Here is a 25589-nt window from a genome sequence, read left to right as displayed (position 1 = left end):
TAAAATCCTGTGAGATTAAAGCGGTATAATACCCAAAAGCAAAGATTGATTATTTTGCAACTTACCAATTCTTAGATTTGATGGCTGTATTACTTTTTATTTTTTAGGCTTTTTTTATTTTCACCTGGTGATCCAGCCAGTAAGTCTCTTGTTTTTCAACAGGGCAAGCTGTCCTGCAGATGTAGCAGCTAGTGTTGAGACAAACCATTTACTACCAGCAGGTTTTCTTACAATGGTCAGCTTTTATTTATGTAAAACTTTTATTCTAAAAAGAAAAAATTGTTGCCCCTCCCCCCAGGCTCACAATGCTGCTGTCCAGAGGTGCCCCTGTGCTGCTGGTTCATCCATTGTGGGGGCGCTTCAATACAGGAGGGGAGGTGTGTTACTGTCCAGATCACCAGGTGAAAACGGGGGGGTGGGAGCTGAAATATAAACAAATGCAGCCAACACAGCTAATGGTAAACTGCAGTAGACTAGTTCTTTGGTTTTGGGTTCAATACCACTTTACTTTATGTACTCTGCTGTAGCTGTCGTAATAATATTTACGCATTGCATTTTATAGTGCAGGGCAATTTTACTAAAAGCACTTGTAGTTGACACAGGATCTAAATCATGAATAGTACAATTTGTTGTGGTTATTTAGTCACTTCATTAAGTTAGGTCCATTTAAGAATCCTGCCATAGAACTGCCATATGTGGGCATTCAGTAGATTTTGTTTTGTCTGCATTTAGCCATATAACAATTTAATTGTGTTACAATTTTTTTTTTCTTTTGAGTTTCCAAATACTTTGCACTCCTAATGCCTCTGAATTCTATTTAAAAGTAATTGTCTCTCTGTGGAGACTGTGCCTATTTTTAGCATTTGAGCAAGTACTATCCTGAAATCTTTGCTTGAACTGAAAAACAAAATGAGTAGGGTAAGGGACAGAAGTTCAAGTGAGAAGATGAGCAGTGCGATAAAACGCTGAAATCTGACCAAGCTTTTCATAATGCTACCAGCCTGAAACAAAATCTTTTTTTTTTTTTTTTTTTTTTCTTTCCTTTCTTCACATTGATTCTGGTTTTCGGCTGATTACCTTAATGCAGTAATTTGTACAATAATCTGATGAATACTACACCATTAAAAGTTAGCTTTATGAACACAGGTTGCCAATATATCATAAGTAACCTGATAAGTTTATCCTCTTGCAAAATACAATAGCTTTTGTCTAGAGGAAGGCAGAACAGAATTACCAGGAAAACTGAAAATTTTCCTCCTTGAACCAAATGGTTAGATTAATTGACTCCACTTAGATATTTTCATACTATCCCTAAAATATGGATGCTATTGATTGTAAGAAAAGCATTTTTAAAAACTTATATTGTTTTCTCAATACCTTGCACATTACAGCCTTCCACAGTTTAAAACTGTATTAAATCCACAACCAAAAATGCAATATATTGCAGTTTACCAGTCATTAGATTAGGGGATGCATTCTTTTTATTTATTTATTTTCCTTTATTTTACCTGTTGATCCAGCCAGTTTCGCACTTCCTGTCTAAGGTGTCTGTTTTGGAAGTTGTGAAACAGAAGCATTGTCAGTCCAGGGAGTGAGTAGTTTTAGCTGGAGTTTAGCTTTAATTTGCGCTAGTACAGCTAACACTTTATTAACCGTTACAGCAACAGTTTATTTTTCCTTCTGGGCTAAAGGTACATAGATGGATTAAAGCTGACCATTGTAAACACCCCTATCAGTGTTAAATGGTTTGTTGCAATCCTCTTACCTGCTAATATTTAGCAGTGTTTTTGTATATGTTGATGACTGTGCCTAAATAATGAAAAATGTTTATAAAAGTAAATATAAAATCATGTGTATGAAAGTTTCATAAGGCCATATTCACATGCAGCCCATCAATGTGTACCATGTATGAGGGCCGTGTTTGCCCGCACAGGTATGCATGAATGTTTTGTGCTTCCCGGTGCAGGCAGGCCCCTTGATGCCTATAGAACACCGACACAGCCGCTGTTTTCTGTTTGACATCTGTTTCTGTTTTCAGGACTGTGCACTCATATGGATGGCAAATCTGTACACATTGATATGCCCCATGTGAATGAGACCTAAATATTTCCACCTAGCATTTTGCGCTCTAGGCTCCTTTATATGTGTTTAACAGGATATCTTTATCCGCTTTGCTGAGCCTGTCAACCTCAGACTGCAGACACAGTTTCATACCTTGCCCAGCAGAATAGCCTGACGTTTTGGGTGAACAAGAGGTTTGTGCCTATACTAAAAAACCTGTACTGGATTTTTTTTTTTTTTTGACAGTCACCGTAATCATTTGTACTTGCTATAATGTTATGATGTACAGTTTGGTGTGAAGCATATAAAGGTTTTGCTTAATGATGATTTCAAACTGCTGCCACAGCGCAGTGTACCTTTGATTTTCGTTTGAGTTACCAGAAGTTTCACATAGACTTTTATTAGATGGATCGTCTGAAAAAACACCAAAGATGCAGCATGTGGGACTTTTGTTGTGTTTTCAGAAAATGCACCAAAAATGTGCAATCTAATAGAAGTCCAGGGAAAACTGGATAACCCGCAAAAAAAAGTGCGGGTACACTGTGCTATACCCGAAATACAACCAAACCACAGCATGGTAGTGTGATACCTCCTTTATGATAATACATTGGTTTGCTACAGTAATATTCTTTTAAGGAGAATGACCATTCTGTGGGCTTTGGTTTCTTTGTTGTACTGTTCAAGGTTGTGGTTGATATCATCCACCACCATAATGGATATAGGTAAGATTGGAGATGGAAACCTAAAGGGTCTCCTGATCCTTGCTAAAAGAATTTACTGGTACCACACCCCTTGTTTGAGACACTGCAAGAAAAGAACCCTAACCAATAAAAGCTAATGGGGTTTTAAAGGTACCATACCCTAGGGTATGGTACCTTTAAAACCCCATTAGCTTTTCTTTGTTATGATTTTTTTTCTTGCATCGTCCACCACCAATGTGCAGCTAGAGAGCAAGGGTTTAGTCTCCCAGTAATAGCAACAACTTCTATTCCGGCTGTTTTTACTGTCAGTATTTTAATTGATTTTTTTGAGTTAAACACACAAAGGTTTTGATACAAAAGGTGACCATCAGCAGTACATCAGCAATAAATAGAGCTTTCTCAGTAGTGTTCTTACAGGTCTGAGGTATAAACCAAACATGTAAACATACGTACAGTACATGAATACAGTCAAAAGCAAGGAAAACCTAAAAGTAAGTGCAGTGTTTCAGATGGAAGGCTATCAATTATCAAGGCAGGAGATATACAGGAAATTCAATGAGTGTTGGAAAAAATTTACCCAATTTTTCCAGACTATCTCAAAGTAGTGTTCTTTAAGCAGCTGATTTCTCGTGCATCATTATCCAGGAGGTTTGTTGGGTTATAGACTGGGTTTCCATGCCCTTGCTATTGTAATTTTAGCTGCTAGAAGTATAATAAAAATAAAGGAAAGTAAAATGAAAATAAGGATTGAGAATGTCTGTCTGGGTATACCCTGGATCAAATCATTAAGCAGTGTTTATTGGGGATTTCTAGGAACCCATATTGTCGTCATTTCAAAGAATCAATTTAAAATTTCAGTTTTTGATTCTGGGATATTTCCCACCAAATATGAATCATGGTTCCTAGTAGTTCACAACACCTGAAAACACAATGGAGAGGTTCCTGGAAACATTTTTGCAAGTCTAATGGTAACTAAATACCAGCATGACATAACCTTAAAATTAGTTTCAATCAGATTCTTAATTCCATGATATACTTTGGATATTATGAAAACTAAATATCCACAGAACTTATCACTCCAACCTCAGATTCCCAAGTTAACAGTTCTCATATGGTGTTAGTGCAGCCATCTTTTTCTTTTTTCTTACCAGAGGTGAGAAAATGTAAAGCAATATATTTGATAGAATCTAAATATTTCATAATGTGGTTGATTGTGCTTTTCAAAACTGTTTTAACAATAATGGGCCCTGAGGAGCAAAACAGTTACTAATAGTATACTATGTAGTCTCCCTGAGGAAAGATAGGGTTTCCAAACATTGGGGAAGGAGGTGTGTTATTGCTGTTTTTATATAGTCAAGGAGACTAAATCCTTTTTTTTTCTGTTTTTCATATTTAAAAAGCAAGCTTTTTCTTTAGAATTGCAATGTGTGTTAGTACAGAAGGGGTTTATGTATTTCAAGTATTTAAAAACATATTAATAATTAAAAGACAGTTAAAGGCACTAGCAAGGTTATATAACTGGCAGTGCAAGCAGGTTAATTCACATGCACTGTACATGACACAGAATAAAAATGGAATTGGCTTTGGCTGATAGAAAACAGGTATTACAGTATCAAAATATAAACTATCCTTGCAAAAACTAATTAAAAGTCAATAGGATAAGCTTTATCTAAATAAATAAGAGACTGAATGAAACTTGTATATGAGCATACACTGTCACAGTTGTGCAGCTGGATGTTGACAGACAGCAGTCATGCATATGCTAATTAACAAGAATGCTCTCAGAGATGCTAAATAAAATATTGCTATAAATACATTCATAAAGTGCTGAGAATTGTGATTTTTTTTTTTAATGCATGTGTTTTATATTAAAATAATGTTTAAAAATTAAAAATATTGATATCTTTTTTTGTTTACAAACGATTTTATTGTACAAGAGTAGACAGTAGAACAACAGCACATTTTAAAAGTGATATTGTCAGCAAAAACAAGGCACTTTTGAAAAGTACAATACATAAAGGTATATTAACATAACAAAGAAGATAAGAAAAAAAAGAAGTCACAAGTGCATGAAGTACATAAACGACAAAATAGGTTAGGTGATACACCTGTCAATAGTACATGCCAGCCAACTTTTACTGGGGATGTTATTAAGCATGTAATAAGTGTCTGCAATCTCTCCATGACTCCCATTTTTTATCGTATAAGTGCAGCTTATCCAGTAGGGTATAATGAATGCGTTCCATAAGCATTATAGTGTCAATTCTGTGTAAAACGGAGTCTAAGGGTACAACATTGGACCTCCAATGTAGGGCAATAGACCATAAAGTGGCAATACATAATGTGTGTATCAATCTCAGATTGGCATCAGAGATCCCTGGGATATGGGCCCCCAACAAACAGGTCTGCATGGATAATCGTATCGGGGCGCCCGACAATAAGGTAGCGACCTCAGAAATCCTACGCCAGATCAAAGATATGGTCGGGCAATCCCAAAATATATGAACCAAAGTACCCGTGCAGTCACAGCCCCGAAAACATAGAGGGGACGTTTGTGGAAACAGTACATGTAGTCTTGACGGGGTATAATACCATCTGGTTAGAACTTTAAGGGCCGTCTCACGAACCGAAAGAGATCTAGAGCTCTTGCATATATTATCCACCATGGAATCCCAATCCTCATCCGAAAAAGTGACGCCACAATCCTCCTCCCATTTTCGTCTGTACAAAGGGGGAGCATGAAAAAGACAGATCAAAAATTGGTGATAAAGATTTGAGATAAGACCCCTACCCCTGGGAGAGTCACGGCTGACACGTTCAAAAAAGGAAATCGGAGAGGATGGGGCAAGGCCAAAGTGCGCTTTAAAAAAGTGCCTAATCTGTCTATAACGAAGGTACTCGCGAAGAGGAACATCAAACAACACGCGCAGCATATCAAAGGTAATATAAGATCCTCCTCTTTGGAAATCAGACAATCTGATAAAAGATCGATCATACCACCAACGAAACATATGAGGGGAAGAAAAGGCTACAACAAAAGTGGGATCCCCAAAAAATGACACACCTGGGGGAATAGAAGAGACTAAACCCAATTTAGATTTGTGTTTGGACCAAAGCATCAGTGAGTGAGTCACTATGGAGTTATAAAAAACGGTCGATCGGGGGGAGATGTTAGACCATAAAATTCCCGGTAAATAAAAAGGGCGTATCGACTGAGACTCAAACTTGATCCACGGGATTTGGGAGTTAATAGTAGCCCATTGTGACAATTGCGCAAAGCGAGCCGAGAGATAATATAGCCAAAAGTTAGGAAGACCGAGACCTCCCGACCGTTGCGAGCGATACAAAATGGATGAGGCAAAACGTGGATGCTTATTTCCCCAAATAAAATTATTAATAGTCCGCTGAAAATGATCCAAAAAGGTTTTTGAGACCGGAACTGGAAGTGCTCTAAAAAGATAAAGCAATTTGGGCAAAATATTCATTTTGACCGCCGTGACTCTACCCAGAAAGGAGATATGATAACCGTGCCAGATCTTCAGTAGAGTAGAGAGACGCGATACACATGGTGGATAATTAGCTGCAAATATATCCGAGTATCTGGGAGTGAGGTTAATCCCTAGATAGGATATCCTGTCCTTGACCCAGCGAAATGGGAAAGAACTACTGAGAGATGCACTTAGGGAGTCAGTAACATTAACAGGCATGACCACAGATTTGGTAAAATTAACGGTGAGACCTGACACTTTGGCAAAATCGTTCAATACAGCACACAAGTTAGGTAAAGAAGTCAACGGGTTAGTAATAAAAAGCATAACATCATCAGCATACATGCTCAATTTAAAATGTGAAACTAATAATGAATAGCCAGAAATATCCGAGTGTGATTTAATCGCCAATGCCAAAGGTTCCAACACCAGCGCAAATAAAAGGGGTGAAAGAGGACAGCCCTGGCGGGTACCTCTACCCAATGTAAAGAAGTCAGAGTTACAGCCAGGAAGCCTAATTCTCGTTTTAGGAGAGTCATACAGGGCATGTATGCCTGCCAAAAACCCCTCACTAAAGCCCATTGTCTGTAGCAAGGAGAACATGTAGGGCCAAAGAACACTATCAAAGGCCTTGTTTATATCCAAACTCATCAACAGAACCTCTTTGGAATGTAAATTGGCGTCTTGAATAACATTTAGAGTGAGACGAATGTTATCTGTAATAAATCTGTCGGGAATAAAACCCGACTGGTCTGGAGAGACCAAAGAGGAGATAATAGGGGCCAACCGGTCCGCCAAAATACGGCTAAATATCTTTAGATCATTATTCATGACTGAGATTGGTCTATAGTTTTGTGGCAAACAGTGGTCCTTCTGTGGCTTGGGTATTAGAGACATGTTAGCCAATAACATCTCCTCAGGGAACTTACCCCCCTGCAAAACATCATTAAATAAAGTTATCAAGTATGGAGCCAATGTAGAGGCAAAATGTTTATAATAGCTAGCGGTAAATCCGTCAGGACCCGGTGCAGTAGAGCGCTTGAGCGCGCCTATCGCACATGTTATTTCCTCTAAAGTACAGGGGGCATTAAGAGTGACAATCTGAGAGGGTGTAAGGGCAGGGAGGGGTATAGTCCAGCCAAGAGTCCGACAGAGGGACAGAATCCGACTGCGGAGGAGCTAGTAGTTTTGAATAAAAATGTTCGAAAATACCCAAGACTTCCTGAGGTAGAGATGAGATAGCACCCGAATTTGTGCGTAATTTATACACATGTGGGGGGCGCAGAGAGTGGTTCAACTTCCTTGCGAACATGGTAGATGCCGAGTTACTATGTAATAGGAATGAGGCCTTCGACCAGCGAAGGGCCTTTTCAGTTTTTTGGGAGAGCAGGGCATTCAGTTCCAAGCGCTTTTGGGACAGGAGCTGTTTATTAAGCAGAGACGGATTAGCGACATGGCTTCTATAGTGTGCTTCTAATTCTCGGGTTAGAAGTAGTATTTGCTGCCAACGTTTTCTATTTCTAGATGAGGCCATGGAGATAAGTCGGCCTCGTAGGACCGCCTTGTGGGCTACCCAGAGTGTGGCTGGGGAAATATCAGGGGTTAAATTAGATTGAAAATATTCCTGAATAGATGTAACCACTTCCTGGCGAGAGTCGATATCGGTTAGCATAGAATCATTAAGTCTCCAAGAGAAAGGAGTAGGTGCCAATCCCACAAATGTGATAGATAAGGCCACAATACTGTGATCCGACCAGGGGCTCAAATGAATGCAAGCTACCTTAGAATTAGCTAGTAAAATTGGGGTACAATATATATAGTCTAATCTAGCATAAGAGTCATGTGGATGGGAATAAAATGTGTAATCCTTGGCTCCGGTGTTGTGCGCTCTCCAGGCATCCACCAACTGGAGGGTATCTAATTTCTTAGTAAGGGATTTTGGAAAAGCCTGGGAAGAATGCGAGGGGGAACTACGGTCCAAAAGAGGATTTGCCACCAGATTAAAATCCCCACCCACCAAGAGATGAGGGGACAAAAACCTATCCAGAGTACCAAAAAATTTTGAAAAAAAGGTTGCTTGAGCTGAATTCGGTGCATATACATTAGCAATAGTAAGTTCTCGACCTGAAAGGGTGCCTTTAAGAATGATAAACCTACTGTCCGGATCACGATACACATGTTGAACCTCAAAGGGGAATGAATTATGTAGAAAGATGGCTACGCCCCTACTCTTGGAGGAATGCAGGGTATAATACCCCTGCCTATAAGATCTATGAAAATATGTCGGGTGCTTTGCAGCTGCAAAATGTGTTTCCTGTAATAAGATAATCTTGGCTCCCAATCGTTTATATTGAAGAAAGGCCGTTTTGCGCTTGTTTGGCGAATTGAAACCCTGGACATTATGCGAAATACATTGAATTACCATAGTAAACAGAGCTTATTACTATCATCATAAAAGTATACATTACAAAGATATCCCCTAAAATTAATTGGCTAGACATATAGATCCGCAGGTCTATAGCAAACAGACGTACAGGTGGCAGAACCAACCCAGGGGACCCCCCGGCCCCAAGAAGGGGGCCATGATGTCCATAGACCGATACAACACAATCCTCATGCACTAAAGTGTTGAAAAAAGAGAAGATAAAAAACAATAGAGAGGAGATTTGAAGAGCTCCTACAAATAAGGTAACTAAAGAACATGGATCAGGCTGAAAATTTGTCATACCTGATAAAACAAAAAGTTCAAATATTAAGGGGCCAAATGGGCCCAAACCCTGTCTCCCTAAAACATGGAAAACGGAACTGCCACCCCTCAATCGGGCAGCGACACTTCCGGCCATGTCAGGAGGCAGGGTGGGGTAACGTGTCAAAGAGTTGTGGAACCATAAACCAATGGGCGCAATTAAGAGGGACCAAAGACCCTTGTTATACCTTAACTCGTCCAGCTATCAATGCAAGGCACACATATATTACTCAGGAAAAATATTGATATCTTGTAGGAATTAGATTAGTTAATGACACCTGTAGAATTTAAAAAAATAATATACATACCCATAACAATTTAAATTTTTTTTTCAAATATTTCTGGACTAAAGAGAATGTGAAGCTCATCCAAACCTCATAGAACCAGTGCTTATTTGTGCTAGGATGCTTGCAGTGGAAACATTAAAGCCCAATGCCAGAAATGAGGAAAAAATTACTTTTGCAGTATTCCCCTCTGGACTGCAAGGGTTAAATGCTCATTGTACCTAAAGCTGCCAAAATAAGGAGAGAGAATTGCCTGAATAATTGTAAGTGGGAACATTTTCATGTTATCTTTTCTTGGAAAACAATATTTGGATTTGAGTATTTTTTCTTTGTTTATATGATTCAGACGCCTCCTTTTTATTGTGTGTGTGTAAATGTGGCGAAAAACTAACACGGCACATTACCCTGAACACACCATCCCCACCAAACAAATGATGGTGGCAGCATCATGTTGTGGGGATGCTTTTTCTTCAGCAGGGAGAGGGCAGCTGGTCAGAGCTGATGTGAAGATGGATGGAGCCAAATACAAGACAATCTTAGAAGAAAACCTTTTTAAGAGTCTGCAAAAGACTTGAGACTGGGGCAACTGGGGCAGAGGCTCCCCTTCCAGCAAGACAACGACCCTAAACATACAGCAAGGGCTACAATGGAATAGTTTAGATCAAAACATATTCATGTTAGAATGCTCAGTCAAAGTCCAGACCTGAACGCAATTGAGAATCTGTGGCAAGACGTGAAAATTACTGTTCACAGACGGTTTCCATCCAGTGTGATAAGGCTAGAGCTTTTTTGAAAAGAAGAATGAGCAAAACTTTCACACTCTAGATGTGCAAAGCTGGTAGAGACATACCCAAAAAGACTTGTAGCTGTAAATGCAGCAGAAGGTGGTTCTATGGGGCTGAATACAAATACATGCCACACTTTTCACATATTTATTTGTAAAAAATGTTGAAAACCATTTATCATTTTCCTTCCACTTCACTTTGGTGTTTGGTCTACCACATTACATCCCTATAAAATAAATTTACATTTTAGGTTGTAACATGACAAAATGTGGAAAATGTCAAGGGGCATGAATACTTTTTCAAGGCTGTACAGGGCTGGGCACTCATATGAATGAGCCCTAAAGTATTAAAAAAAAATCAAGATATTTATAATTTTAGGCTGAATGTGTTTGCAGTGTAATAATGTAAATCGCAGAATTTTCTGCAAGAGCATCCCTCGTGGGTATCAGAGGAAAGATTCAGAGAGCGTTCACTAGCTAAGAGTGTCTTGCCATTCTCTGAGAAAGTAAAATTGGTCCAGTAGAACCAGGTTTTCTTATAAGCTTGTTTGTTTTATGAAGAGAGGACAAGATCCTCCATATGCCTTATAGCTTCAACCAGGATCCTTCCATTTTAAAGGGATACCGAATTGGCCACATTCAGTCTATCCTTATGTTTAAAATGGAATTCAAGGCTAGAACTAAGCGATGTCACCCTTAGGCTTACTATGGAACATCTGTTGTCTGCCCTCCCCTTTCTTGAAGCTGGCCACTGGGAGCCAATCTCATGACCGAACCGAAGTGCCCTGATAATGGGTACATGTAAGCATGTTCCTTCTGTAGGGTACTAAAAACATATAAAGTAAGTGAGCGCCTTCCAGTCTATCAATTCCCAGATTACAGCAGCTGTACACAAAAGGCACCATATAAGACCTCTAAAACAGATAAAAAACATAAACGTGCAGCGCTGTTAAAACCAATAAATAAATACATATATAAACATGTAAGAAAGTGCACACAAATATATAAAGTGACACTGTGCATCTATGTATGTGCCACTAGAATATGTGGCCAATATAAACATGAAAGAAAACACTGTGTCTAAAACATAAGTCCAGAGTGCAGGCATGAACGAGATCTCAAATGATCTTCTGGTATCCAAAAGACACAGATTGTGGATAAGGTGGGACAATTAAAGTGTAGATTGCACACTCACCAGATACGCAACCTTTTTGCGCATTTGTATGATATAATAAGGACATCAGACTTCAGATATCTCATCAAAAAGGTCTGGTCAGATCTGGTCAATGCCTCCTTCGCTATCCCACGGTTTGCACTTAGCGTTCCCAAATGGTAACCACTCTGCGGATGTACCTGGCTCCCACAGGAGCTCAGAAAGAAACAACAGAGGAGGCCAGTAGTGCAATATTGCCTTAGGATGTTTATTCCACACCCTATGACTAAGAGCACTTGCTCGAAACACGTCAGGGTCGGGCTGTAGCTGTTTTGACGCCTTACCGCCGGCACCACAAGGGGTCCCGGCGGCAGCTTGCAATCGGTCAGTAATCTATTTTATTTGCTTTCTTGCTGTATACATACCCATTGTGTGGAATAAACCTCCTAAGGCAATATTGCACTACTGGCCTCCTCTGTTGTTTCTTTCTGAGCTCCTGTGGGAGCCAGGTACATCCGCAGAGTGGTTACCATTTGGGAACGCTAAGTGCAAACCGTGGGATAGCGAAGGAGGCATTGACCAGATCTGACCAGGCCTTTTTGATGAGATGTCTGATGTCCTTATTATATCATACAAATGCGCAAAAAGGTTGCGTATCTGGTGAGTGCGCAATCTACACTTTAATTGTCTCACCTTATCCACAATCTGTGTCTTTTGGATACCAGAAGATCATTTGAGATCTCGTTCACGCCTGCACTCTGGACTTATGTTTTAGACACAGTGTTTTCTTTCACGTTTATATTGGCCACATATTCTAGTGGCACATACATAGATCCTTCTGTAGGGTAGTTAGTATAGGCGTTGGAAGGTGGGTGGTAGCAGTTTTAAGCCGAGTTCTAGGCTTGAATTCCACTTTAAACATAAGGATAGAATGAATGTGGCCAATTCGGTATCCCTCTAAAATGGAAGGATCCCGGTTCCCCCTCCATTTCCCTTTGGATACACAAAGTTGAGGCTATAAGGCATATGGAGGATCTTGTCCTCTCTTCATAAAACAAACAAGCTTATAAGAAAACCTGGTTCTACTGGACCAATTTTACTTTCTCAGAGAATGGCAAGACACTCCTAGCTAGTGAACTCTCTCTGAATCCTGTATGTACTGTATTTCAAAATTGGATTGTTTAATAGGGTAATGATACACCTTGTAAAATGATGCCCTTTTTATGAATGCCCCGCCCCTAATTAAAATACATTCTATGCTTACATTGGATTTCTGGACGCAGCAAAAGTGTCCCTGGATTTTTTTTTTTTTTTTTTTAAGTTTTGAAAAGATGGGAAAGCCATACCATCTTGTATATTCCTTTGAAACATTTTAGTTTGCAACAGCCAGTGCGTTTCAAGAGCCCAGCGCTACCTCTTCATCAGGGATACAAACTTTCCATTTCCAATTACTGTGGCTAGGTTGCACTTTCTAGCACAACCGGAAGCAAGACTGACTCAGCTGTAATGTTTCTAAATGTGTTTCCCACTAGAACTTGTGTGTGTGTGTGCGTGAAGGGAGCATGGTTCTCTGGAAGGCTTGTGCCATAGGTTTAGGGCTGCTGTCTGGCTTAGGAACTTGTCAGTGATCGCTCAGTAACAGCTGGAGCTGCTCCCTGCTTGCTCTGTGCTCTGGAAGTTTTTTGGAATGTTGGCAACTATACTAATGACACTCGAGATTAAACACATTTTTCAGAAAGCACAGGCACAGTGCATGGCTTGGAAGCTTCATATAAGAGAACAAACTTTCATCCCTGGCTGAGAGCCTCCTCTTCGTGGTGCCAATCTTTAGTTAGTACACTACAACCAATGTTGATGACATTTGTATAGATATCCGTTTGCTCCAGTATGATATACAGAGTCTTAGGGGCTTCTGGAATAGAAGTCTGGTAATTTCCACAAGTGACGGCTGTATACTCCAGTTAAACTATTTAGGACAGACATTAGATCATTGTTGGAACGTTCCAAATGCCACACTGACACACAATGCATACACATAATCTTAAAAAAAAAAAAAAAATCTTTTAGACTCGAATTGTCACACACCAATTCCTTTGAATTTTTTTTTTTTTTTTTTTCTGTTCTGGTTCAACTTAATCATTTTACTTTTTTTATCTATTTCTCACACCTAGAATTTAGCCAGAAAGTAGATATCGAAGGTTTACATCCGTGTCAAAATTTACAAAATTGTGCCAGCTTGGCTTAAATGCAACTGATCTCTTTGAAATGTCTGGTTACTTTTATTATAGTGTACTAAACATGTTGTCCTTAATGGTCCTCCTTCCCAGTACAACCTCCCACATTCACTGCTATTTTGAAAACTTCATCTGTTTCTTTAATGTTCATGTGCTGCAATCTTCTCCTGTGGTCATACTAACTGTACAATGTTTATATATTGTTTTTTTATGACAAAAATGCAATTAAAATAGTTTAATTAAAATGACGTCAATGTTTTAATGCATTGATGTGCACCTTTTTTTTTTTTGCATAACTAGCATTTCTATTTTTTTTTCTCATAATTTCCTGTACATTACTCCCACACAAAGCCTGCTTGAGATGGCTGTAATACATTGTCTAGCTGGCAGTGTCATTGCTGATGTGTAAGTGCTATTTATTGTGGGCAGTAGCGTAGACAATGGAATTCTTTGTTTAAATGTTTTCTAGTAGATTTTCATTTAACTTCAGTATGTACTTTTAGTTGGTTTGATTGCCTTCGTTTTCAGATATTTTTATTCAAGATTTTAAAAATATTTATCAAGGTAATTTATTTATTTTTCACATCATAGCCCTGTCTCTCTACCTCGTCCAATCAGAGAACACCTTGCGATTCAGTCAGAAAATACAAAGCATTTTCTGAATGGTGCCAGTGCAGGAGTGGCTTCCTGTGACCAGAATGCAGCAGGCCAGCTGCTCAGTGTGGGACCCAGAAACAAATGGAGATCACAGGGGTTGCACTGTCATCAGTGATTTACAACTTCCAAGGGCACCTGCAAGGGGCGGTATTTGCATAGTTACGTTGGTCCCAAGTTGGACAATGGAACTATGTATAAAATATCCATACATGGAATTTAAGGTTCAGTGGTACATAATATATAACATTAAAACATTTCTATAGATATACTGTGACTGTGAGAACCAAGGTTTTGTTTCTTAAAAGGTCAGTAAGAGCATCAAACATGGACTGTATATGATGTGCATGCAGAAGCCAGCTTATTCTGTGTTTGACAAATATGTACCACTTAATGTTATGTAAAGCTGGCCATACGTGGATTGAAATTTGGCTGCTTCAGAAGGGACTGTCTGAATTTTGATCCATGAATGGGCAGGCTAGTTGTACACAAGTCGATATTGGCTTGTGTACAACCAGCCTGTTGTAAAAATGTATTTTTACTGCCCAAGCCAGCAGTGCTGATAATTGTATTCCGATGGTGATGAAGTCTCCCTGCTGTGAGAATATAAAGGCTCAGCAAGAGGATTTCCCCCATCCACAGAGTGTGTGGATGGGGGAATCAAGTCATTTTCTTTCATTCAACCCACTGGTTGAACAAAACAAAAAAAAAAAATGGAACCATGCATGGCCAGCCTAGGGTTTGAGGTTTCAAATGTAAATGTTAAGGGCCATTTTCTCCCAACTGAATAGTTTAGGATATAATTTGACATTCTGGCTCCCCATCCCTTGGATATGCTCATGGACTATTTTGATCAAGGGAACTTTGTGGTGGCTCGTAAGCCTGGTAAGAGCCCAGTTTATGCATTTCCTATTAACCAATCTCACTTTTGAATATGGATGCTAGAATGACTAAAATCCTTGCCAATTGGCTAAGGTTTTTTTTGTATCTTTGGTGCACGGGATCAATCAAGTTTTGTGCTGGACAGTGAAATGGACCTCACCTTGTGGCACCTATTCACAAATATTGGGGTACCCTGACCGGCTGGTGGAGTCAGAGCGATTAAATACCTGGGAGGTAAGGTCTGGAGTGACCTCTCCCAATATTTCACTGAAAACTTACATTGTATAATTTGCCAGTTGGCCCTTAACCACCTCCCGTCTGGCCGTTGTATATAAACGGCCGGACGGTGGCAGTGCAGGGTCGGGTGGCTGTTTTTAAACAGCCTCCCCGCCCCCTGCTTGTGCGCATTCCCATGGTGACACTGTACTGCTAGGGTGACGGTAAGTAAAAAAAAAAAAACATAAATAATAATATAAAAATTAAAGTTAAATTATAATTTTTGGTTATAAACTAATTTGGGTTATTACTTTTTTTTAATAAAGATAACGGAATAAATTTTGGCCAAGATTTATGATGAAATATTATTTATTTGCAAAATGTTATAAGAAAAACACTTTTTTTCTAAATTTTTGGACTTTTTCATTTACATAGCAAAAAAAAAAAAAATATCCCAGTGGTGAATAAACACCACCAAAATAAAGCTTTATCTCTCTCAAAAAAATGCTAAAAAATTCCTATGGGTACAGTGTTGCATGACCGTGCAATTGTCATTCAAAGTGTGATAGCACTGAAAGCTGAAAATTGGCCTGGACAGGAAGGGGGTGAAAGTGTCCAGACTTGGAGTGGTTAAAGTAATACTAAACCCAAAAAGAAAAATGTATGAGTTACTGGTCTTAAATGTAGTGGCTGCATTTGCTTTTTTTCCCCCACTTTTTTTTAACCTCACTGGAGAGGAGCAACAGAGATACCTTTTTAGATAGCGTCCTTGTCAATATTGGGAGAAGGTAATGTTCGATGCACTAGCAGATTTAGATGGACTTGACTAAAATTGTATTCTGCAGGGTATGTTTCTGAAATTAAGCAGACTTAAATCGCTTTTCTATCTGCATAACTAACTGTATGTTCTTCCAGTCACTTAAAACGTGGTATAGGCTCAGTTTCCAACTCCTATAACCATGGCATCTGATGTCATAAATGTTAGGATGCATATATATAATGTAGAGCGCTGAGCAAACTGTTGGCGCTATATAAATCCTGTATAATAATAATGTTATTGGTAAATATGTTAAAATTTTAGTTATTTAGCACCTCTCTATTCTGCTGGACTTTACAAAAGGATAGAACAAGTAGAACCAAGGCGGTGTTTTTCTATGGTTTGTCGCTCATTGCTCTTTTACCATATGGTTTTTGATCTCTGCTAGAAATTACATCTTTCTGTGGCATTTTTGTGCATTGAAACAGCCTGCTGGTTTCCATGGCAACGATTGGACTTACCCCTTTCTGTGCTTTAACCTGAGGCATCTCCCTGTACCCAAAACATACTAATCCACGATCTGTGGTCCTAATTATCTACAGCTCTCAAACATTTATTTTATTTATTTCAGTTACTTATATAGCGCTGTCAATTTACGCAGCGCTTTACATATATATTGTACATTCACATCAGTCCCTAACCCTCAAGGGGCGTACAATCTAAGTTTAAATTCATGCTGTTGTTTTTTTTTTTTCTGATTTTTGTTACAAGCCCCATTCACACCCAAGCGATTTTCTGCTTGAAGTTTGTAGCTCTGATATGCTCAACAAACCCAATCCCATGCATTTCAATGGCCCTATTCACACGTGAGCATGTTGTTGCCTATGGCAAAATGCCTGTTGTTTATTTTAGGCAGATTGGAGGGAGATTGGCTCCATAGACTTCATTGGGAACACCTGGAAAATGCACAACATGAGCGTTTTACAAGAATTTTTGTTGCCTGTGGAGGAAATTCGGGATCTAGAACTGCTTTTTGAGCAGAAATGCACAACAAAACATTTGCAAAATGCTCATGTTACTCGTTTTTAAGCGTTCCCATTGGCATCATTGACTGCCAAAAAGAGGCTCATGTACTTTTTTGAGCTACAGGTGATAAAACACTCAGGCCCCACTCACATCTAGCGATTTTTGGATCGTGGGTGAAACACACCACACATTTGTGTGCCATTAATTTTTAATTGCGTGTTGCAGTTTTGCTGAGATTGTTGTGTGACAAGCTTGTCACCCAAAAGAAGCTCCTGCTCTCGCTCCTTTTTGGGCCACAAGCTTGTACGATGCAGTTTCCTGTGTAACAATCCCAGCAAAACCACGCTACATTTTAGGGGCCATAAAAAAGAAATGGCACACAAAGACGTGGTGCATTTCACCAGCATTGCAGTGCAAATTGGAATTGTGGACAAAATTTCAGTCATGCAACCTGCAATCCCAAATCACTAGATTATTATTATTATTATACAGTATTTATATAGCGCCAAAGTGTTTGCTCAGCGCTGTACAATAGCAAGGGGGACAGAACATGAGACAAAACAGTAACAATACAATACACGAGGGGTTTGAGGGCCCTGCTCTTTTGAGCTTACAATCTAGAAGGGAGGGGAAGTGGTACAGGACGAAGTAGCTGTGGGGGGTGGAGTGGTGGGAGAAGTGGAGGAGATCGGTTGTTAGGTGAGGGTGGGGTAGGCTTCCCTGAAGAGATGGGTTTTCAGGGTGCGCCTGAAGGTGAGGAGGGTAGGTGACAGTCTGATGTATTGGGGTAGGGAGTTCCAGAGGATGGGGGAAGTCCTGCAGTCGGGCGCGGGAGGAGACCAGGGAGCTAGAGAGTAGGAGGTCCTGTGAGGAGCGAAGGGCCACGGGTAGGGTGGTATTTGGGTATCAGGTCAGTTGGGTAGTTTGGGGCGGCATTGTGAATGGCTTTGTAGGCCAGAGTTAGCAAATTGAATTGAATTGATGCGCTGGGCAATCGAGAGCCAGCGAAGGGATTGGCAAAGGGGGGTGGCAGATGTGGAGCGGTTGGTGAGGTGGTTGAGTCTCGCTGCTGAGTTCAGGATAGACTGGAGTGGGGATAGCGTTTGTTTCGGTAGGCCAGTGAGAAGGGAGTTGCAGTAGTCCAGGCATGAGATGAGGGAGTGTACAAGTTGTTTAGTAGTGTCTGGGGTGAGGAATGTACGTATCTTGGAGATGCTGCGGAGGTGGAGCCTGCATGATCTTGATAGTGATTGGACATGAGGTTTGAAGGAAAGGTTTGAGTCCAGGGTGACACCCAGGACTTTGGCGTGTGGGATTGTTGGTGGCGTTGCTAGTAGTGATGGAGAGGATGGGGGGGGCGCAGGCTGGTGGGAAAACCAGGAGCTCAGTTTTGGACAGGTTTAACTTGAGGAAATGGAGCGACATCCAGTCTGATCAGTTTGCCAAGGGAGGAGGTGTAGATGGAGGAGGGGTCCAAGGACAGAGCCTTGGGGGACTCCAACAGAGAGGGGGAGGTGGCAGTGTTATAGGTGACGCTGAAGGAGGGTTGGGATAGGTAGGAAGAGAACCAGGAGAGAGCAGCGTCCCTGATGCCGAGGGAGTGCAGTTTTGTAAGGAGGAGGGGGTGGTCGACTGTGTCGAGGTCGCAGAGAGGTTGAGGAGCAAGAGGACTGAGTAATGGCCATTAGCTTTGGCGGTTAGCAGGTCATTAGTGATTTTAAGTAGGGCGGTTTCGGTGGAGTGTAGGGGACGGAAGCCTGACTGTAGTGGATCAAGGAGGTTGTTATCAGTGAGGTGGGTGCTTCTGTGATTGTAGGCCAAGCGCTCAAGGAGCTTGGAAGTGAATCGTAGCAGGGAGATGGGTCTAAGGTTGTTTGGGTCAGTGGGGTCAAGCAGGGTTTTTTGAGTATGGGGGTGATGTGTGCGTGCTTTATGGGGGAGGGGAATGTGCCAGTGGAGAGGGAGAGATTGAAGATGTGGGTGAGGGAGCGAAAGATGGAGGATGGGGGTGAATGGAGGAGCTGTGAGGGGATAGGGTCCAGGGGGCAAGTGGTGAGGCGGGCTTCAGTGAAGACCTTAGTGACCTCCTCAGTGGTAGCTAGATGTGAACAAGGCCTCAGGGAAGGGAATAGGATTTGCCCTGTTGAGCGATTTTAGAACTTTAAGCAGAACATTCAAATATGAATTTGGCTTAAATTGGTGAATTGCTAACTTGATGGTCCACTTATTTTCATATTTTTTATAAATAATTTTACAGGGTTTTTTACATCCAGTTAGTGTATGTCATTTCAGAGCTCATCTGTAGAGAACCTTTGCTTCTTGCTGGTCATTTTGTCTTGGATATCTTCCCTTTCTCGGAACTCCATGCAAAAATGATTTCAGACAAAAGTGGATCAGGGTGTTTTTTCTAAATATTTAGGGCCGTAGATGCAGTGTTACTTTAGGTTGCATGGCCAGTGACAGGTGCTGCACCATACTTGAAGTTGGCGCTCTTGCAGTCCTTTACTGGAGCTGTGATGGAAGCTTCATACTTACTGCTCCTGCACAAGTCCCTTCCCGTTGTGTCTTATTGCAAATGTGCGAGAAGACCTCAGTCCTCATTGTCTTCCTGCCATCCTCCATGATCTTCCAGACTTAGTCATGCGTTCCTTACTGCTCTTGGCCTCTTGCACACTGCAGCTTGAAAAAGCTCAGTACAGGGTTTTTTTTGTGTGTTTGCTTTTTAACTAAGGTAAAATGTAGCCCATTATTTACAATGTGCCTTTGTACACATGCGTGCAAACAAACACTGCATATTCCTCAGTAAAAGGAAAATCTGCATTTTTGGTCAGTAATTTACGCTACATCCGCGCAAATGCGTGCGAATATGCACATAGCATAAATCCTAATGAATTTTCTCAAGAATTTATTGTGCGTGCAAATACGTGCAAAACAAATGCCTGTAATTATGTTCAAAAAGCAGATGCTCAAAAAATCAGTACCATGTGCAAGAGACCTTAGAGTGACCTGTCACAGACATCATTAACCCTACCTGCTCCAACGTGGTTTGGGAGTACCATTTGTAGGCAAAAGCTCAATTGTTTACGTAGTATGGTGGATAATAAGTGTAAAGGCACTGGTCCGGAGGGCTTGCCAGACTTCGATCAGCAGCCCATTCGACCTGTGGGAAACACAGGAAGACGTTCCCTTTATCTTTTAAAACTGCAACTGTACTGAAACCACATGGTACTTTTCCATCATGCAGTTTCCCGCACCTGAAACCTGTGTTTTCAGTTCCGCATGTCTGCTAAAGAGCAGTGTGTTTTGCTTGCGGGTGGTTGCAGGTACAGGACTGCATTTAATTTAATGCATTTCAGTACCCAATTAAGTGTGAACCTCCCCTTAGGGACCTGTCACTGATGGCCTGGGCTTGGGGATGTTCCCCTGCCTGAATTGTAGCAATCTTCAGTCTTCTTTAAAGAATATGTAAACCCAGCAAGTGGATCAGGTCTACCTTGAAGAATAAAATGAATACATTTTTTGCGTGCGCTTCAGATACACATCTACTGTTGGGGAATTCATGTCATCTGTCTTGAAGTGAAAAAAGTTTGATGTCAAACAGGCAAGATTTGCACACAAGACGTGCAATTCATTGCAAGTGAAAAGGACAATACATACAGAACTCAATTATTTATCATTTGGCAGAACAAATAAAGCTCGATAGGTGTTTTTCTGTACTTGCAGGATATTAAAAGGGATAAAATATTTGAAATGGGCATTTATTACAGATATGTAGCTGTTTTTTTTTTTTGTTTTTTTTTTATAGTTTGCCTAGACATATACACTATATTGCCAAAAGTATTGGGACTCCTGCCTGTACACACACATGAACTTTAATGGTATCCCAGTCTTAGTCCGTAGGGCTCAATATTGAGTTGGTCCACCCTTTGCAACTATAACAGCTTCAGCTCTTCTGGGAAGTCTGTCCACAAGGGTTAGGAGTGTGTCTATGGGAATATTTAACCATTTTTACAGAAGTGCCTTTGTGAGATTAGGCACTGATGTTTGATGAGAAGGCCTGGCTCGCAGTCTCTGCTCTAATTCATCCCAAAGGTGTTCTGTCGGGTTGAGGTCAGGACTCTGTGCAGGCCAGTCAAGTTCCTTCACCCCAAACTCGCTCATCCATGTCTTTATGGACCCTGCTTTGTGCACTGGTGCGCAGTCATGTTGGAACAGGAAGGGGCCATCCCCAAACTGTTCCTACAAAGTGAAGAGCATGAACTTGTCCAAATTGTCTTGGTATACTGACATCTTAAGAGTTCTCTTCACTGGAACTAAGGGGCCAAGCCCAATCTCTGAAGAATAACCCTACACCCTAATCCCCCCCACCAAACTTTACACTGCACATTGCTGTCAGGCAAGTACCGTTCCTCTGGCAACTGCCAAACCCAGACACACTCCTCAGATTGACAAACAGAGAAGCACGATTCGTCACTCCAGAGAACACGTCTTCACTGTTCTAGAGTCCAGTGGCGGCGTGCTTTACACCACTGCATTCGACGCTTTGCGTTGCACTTGGTGATGTAGGGCAGCCTTTCTCAACTGGGGTGCCACGGCACCCCAGGGTGCCACCAGAGGTCTTCAAGGGTGCCGTGGGGAGAATGGCTGTCACTTGAGCCCGAGCTTCTGAGCCACACTATACCTCGGCACTGGGAGCAGTCAGACTGCTGAGCAAAGTGAAAGCAAAGGGAAGGGGGTGTCTTTTGTGCTCTCTGCTTCCCCCTAGAGTGCAGTACCCTGCTGTGTGATGGAAGCTAAGGTACTGTAACTTTTCATAATGCTGTATACATGTGTCTGTGTGTGTTTGTTTTTGTATGTGTGTGTATATGTATTTTACTTTTAATCTCGACCCTCTATTCCTGTCCTATCAGAACTGCTTTTTTTAGGACTTGTTTGTACTAGCAGCAAGGACTGCTGCTCCTCTGAAAAGCAATCCATGCTCAGATCTCTTTTCAGAGGCTTTTTGACAGGTGGCAAAGAGGCAATATGTTGCCTCCTCACCATCTGCTTTAACCCCAGCATCAATCACCACACCACAACTGTGTGCAATGCTCAGACAGTTGCGGGGTGGCTGTAGTTCAACTACATTCACTCGGAGGTATACTTCCAGCTGAGGCAACAGCATGTGTATACCCCCAGCTGCTGTTTCTGCAGTTCAAGGGGGAGCAGTTGGGGGTGGTTAAAGCAGCTTAGTTGCGTGGTTTTACCGCCCTCCAACCTCACAGGTGAACAGGCCCTTGGTTCACATCTGTGTGGCTGTGTGTGGGGCAGCCCATTCATTTCAATGGACTGCCTTACCCTCAGAAATGCAGGGAAAGTCGTCCCTGACCTTGGTTTTAAAATTGCACCAAAAAAAAACCCGTGTTTGCCAATGTTTGTGGGTACCCATAAAGAGCAGAGCATTTGCCTGCGTGTCAGGAATGAGCGAGATGTCGCATGCTTTCCGCGACACACAGTAACGTGAACCAAGCCTTAGACAAAGGTGCCTCCTGACTGAAAATACTTTTCAAGGGCACCCAGACCGGAAAAAGGTTGAGAAACACTGCTATAGAGGGATATGCTTTGCATTGCACTTGGTGATGTAAGGCTTGGATGCAGCTGCTTGGCCATGGAAACCCATTCCATGAAGCTCTCTACATGCTGTTGTGCTAATCTGAAGGCCACACGAAGTTTGGAGGTCTTTAGCTATTGACTCTACAGACAATTGGTGACTTCCGCGCACTGAGCGCTTCAGCATGCACTGACTTTACTCTGTCATTTTACGTGGCCTACCTCTTCGTGGCTGAGTTGTTGCTGTTCCTAGTTGCTTCCACTTTGTTATAATACCACTAACAATTGACTGTGGAATATTTAGTAGCAAGGAAATTTCACGTATGGACTTATTGCACAGGTGGCAACGCTTGAATTCACTGAGCAGCTGAGAGCGACCCATTCTTTCACAAATGTTTGTAGAAGCAGTCTGCATGCCTTGGTGCTTGAATTTATACACCTGTAACCATGGAGGTGATTGGAACACCTGAATCCAATGATTTGGAGGGGTGTCCCAATACTTTTGGCAATATAGTGTACTTTAATTCCACAAACATTTGAGGCTACTCATAGTGCTACTTCCAGAATGTTTTTTGGCTATCGAGCTCAAAATACATTCTGAAGAGAACACTGATAATGCAGTTTTCAATCAGATAATCCAACATGTTCATTTTTGATCAGTTCCAATAGGGATGCATCGAAATTTCGGCCACCCATATCGGCCGAAAATAGCCCTGTCGGCATTTTGTCAATAGTAAAAATATAGTTGATACAGGTGCCGATGTGTGTGTAAAAAAAAAAAAAAAAAAAAAAAAAAAATTGGAGCCACCCCACATACGCAGACATTTTGGTTTCGGTTTTTGGCCACATGCATTCTGAGTTTTCAGTATCAGTTTCGGCACCAGAATTTTCATTTCAGTGCACCATTAGTTTCCAACAATATTTTCAGCTGCATTGCATACTTTTCTTGCAAAATTAGTTAAGACCAAAGCATGATTAAACATAAATGCAATCAAGAAATGTTGACTCATTGCTAGATGTAATGCTCAGTAAAACATCCAAGTAAAAAACAAAACTAATTTTTGAAAACGTGAATGTTTTCTGGTATGGTAGATGTATAGAATCAATGAAATATTTTAGAGTAATCATTCTTTCCCCTTGCATTTGCCATCGTTTCCTCCAGCATTCGCACTTATGGTATTTCTCGTAAGTCCAAGTGTGAAATTGTTATCAACCCTTGAAAGATCATAGTGTGTGTCAGGCTTATCTTGGTGATTCAGAGGAATGGCAGATGGTGTGGAGCTGTCAGAGTGAAGCATGGAGAAATATATACATTTCAGCAACTTAACTGGAAGCCCAGTGCTTTTTATGGTTAATGGTGTCCGTTACACTTTAAAATGTAACAAGGAATGTGTATAGTTTATTTTTTGTCACTTCCCCAAGCATATTTTGTGTGGTTTTCTCCTTTTTAAAATAGATGTATTTCATTGTATACAAGTTGAGAACTTGTTTTCATGGCTGAAATAAATCCATACTGTGTATGTATACATATAAAAGTGAGAAAAATCGCTTTTGTTTAATTTGTAATTTTATGGCCAATCTGGTCAAATTTGATATTTTATAAAATTTACATAGAAAGGTAAAAGCCATGAGCAAACACAGTACCAATTATAAAATGCAAAACAGAAAATACAGAATTAGGTCTGGAGGGAGAAGAATAAAAAGGGGAACACAATAATATCCATAATAGACAAATAAACAATGTTTAACTTGTAATTTTAAATGCATGTAGCCATATTGGCACATTGTACCATCCTGCCTGGATGATATTTTACCTCAACAATTGTTATGTGGTAATAGCTGTTCCAAAGCCCTTCACCTCAAAATGTCAAATGGTAACAGACCTCCAGTGCAAACCAGGTCTGCTTTGCATCGTCTGTTTTCTGTTGTGCCGTTGTCCACAGTGCAGATAGTCATCTGTTTTGTAAAGAGCAGGAATGGCTGTAGGCCACAGAGTTGAATGGAAGACATATCCTCTGCTGTGAGCAGATGGACTGATCTTCCATTCTGTATGGGCAAGAGTCATAGCTGAATGTCATTAGAGGCTCTCTGGTACATTGTGAAGGACCGCATTATCAGATGCTGAGTCTAGTCTGTATCTGATGTCTGTCATGTATTCTTTGTTGATAGGGGGTTAGTAGGAGAACTTAGATGTGTTTTTCTACAAAACGAAAAATTTAATGGTAACTAATTAAACTTTATATGATTGAACGGTTAATGCTAATAAATCAAGCATCATGTACTCATCAAATTTGTTTTCTTTTTTTCAATGCAGTATCACAGGCAAGGCCTCCCCCCAATCAAAAGAAAGGTAAGATATGTTAAAAAAAAAAAATCTGTGTGTATGTATGTATGTATATATGTATGTATATATGTGTATGTATATGTGTATGTATGTATATATGTATATATATATGTGTGTGTGTGTGTGTGTGTGTGTGTATATATATATATATATATATATATATATATATATATATATATATATATATATATATATATATACTTTTTTTTTTTTTTTTTGAGACGCAAAAAATGCCCTTTGTGTTTTGAGTAATGGCACCTGCATGTCAGTGTAGGGGGAGGACAAAGCATGGCCAATGCAGAAAAATTATGTTGAATGTCTGTCTTGAGCTATAATTTTTGCATTTTTTCTTTCTTTTTGGTTTTAGAAAGGTGATAGATTTGGTAATACTGTAGGTTATATTTAGAATGTTAGTTTTTTAGAATTAAGTTATTTTCTTTAAATAGCTTAAATTAATTTTTTTTTTTGCCTTGCTCTATAAAACAGTTTAACATTTTTCTACTTTTTTTACTTTAATTCTAGGTTCACGTACCCCTATAATCATTATACCAGCTGCTACAACTTCCCTGATAACCATGTTGAATTCGAAAGATCTCCTTCAGGACCTTAAGTGAGTAGTTAATTCTTTCAGAGGTGTGGGCCTAAAACTTTTAATGGGAAAAATTAACTA

At 40.4% G+C, this 25589-nt stretch overlaps 1 protein-coding gene across 1 annotated transcript in view; it reads left to right on the top strand.

Moving 5' to 3' along the window:
- CDC73 (cell division cycle 73) overlaps positions 1–25589 on the top strand; it is a 147859-nt gene that overhangs the window by 102181 nt on the left and 20089 nt on the right. Inside the window, exons 12-13 of the mRNA XM_089678815.1 lie at positions 24890–24925; positions 25442–25529. Coding sequence (XP_089534941.1) covers positions 24890–24925; positions 25442–25529 — 124 coding nt within the window. The remainder of the gene's footprint in view (positions 1–24889; positions 24926–25441; positions 25530–25589) is intronic.

The sequence above is a fragment of the Staurois parvus genome, unplaced genomic scaffold (genome assembly GCF_062004578.1).
Source record: "Staurois parvus isolate SC_StPar_1 unplaced genomic scaffold, SC_StPar_1.0 ptg000210l, whole genome shotgun sequence".
Classification (NCBI taxonomy): Eukaryota; Metazoa; Chordata; class Amphibia; order Anura; family Ranidae; genus Staurois; species Staurois parvus.
The sequence above is the reverse complement of the archived record's forward strand: the minus strand, read 5'-3'. Positions and strand labels throughout refer to the sequence as shown.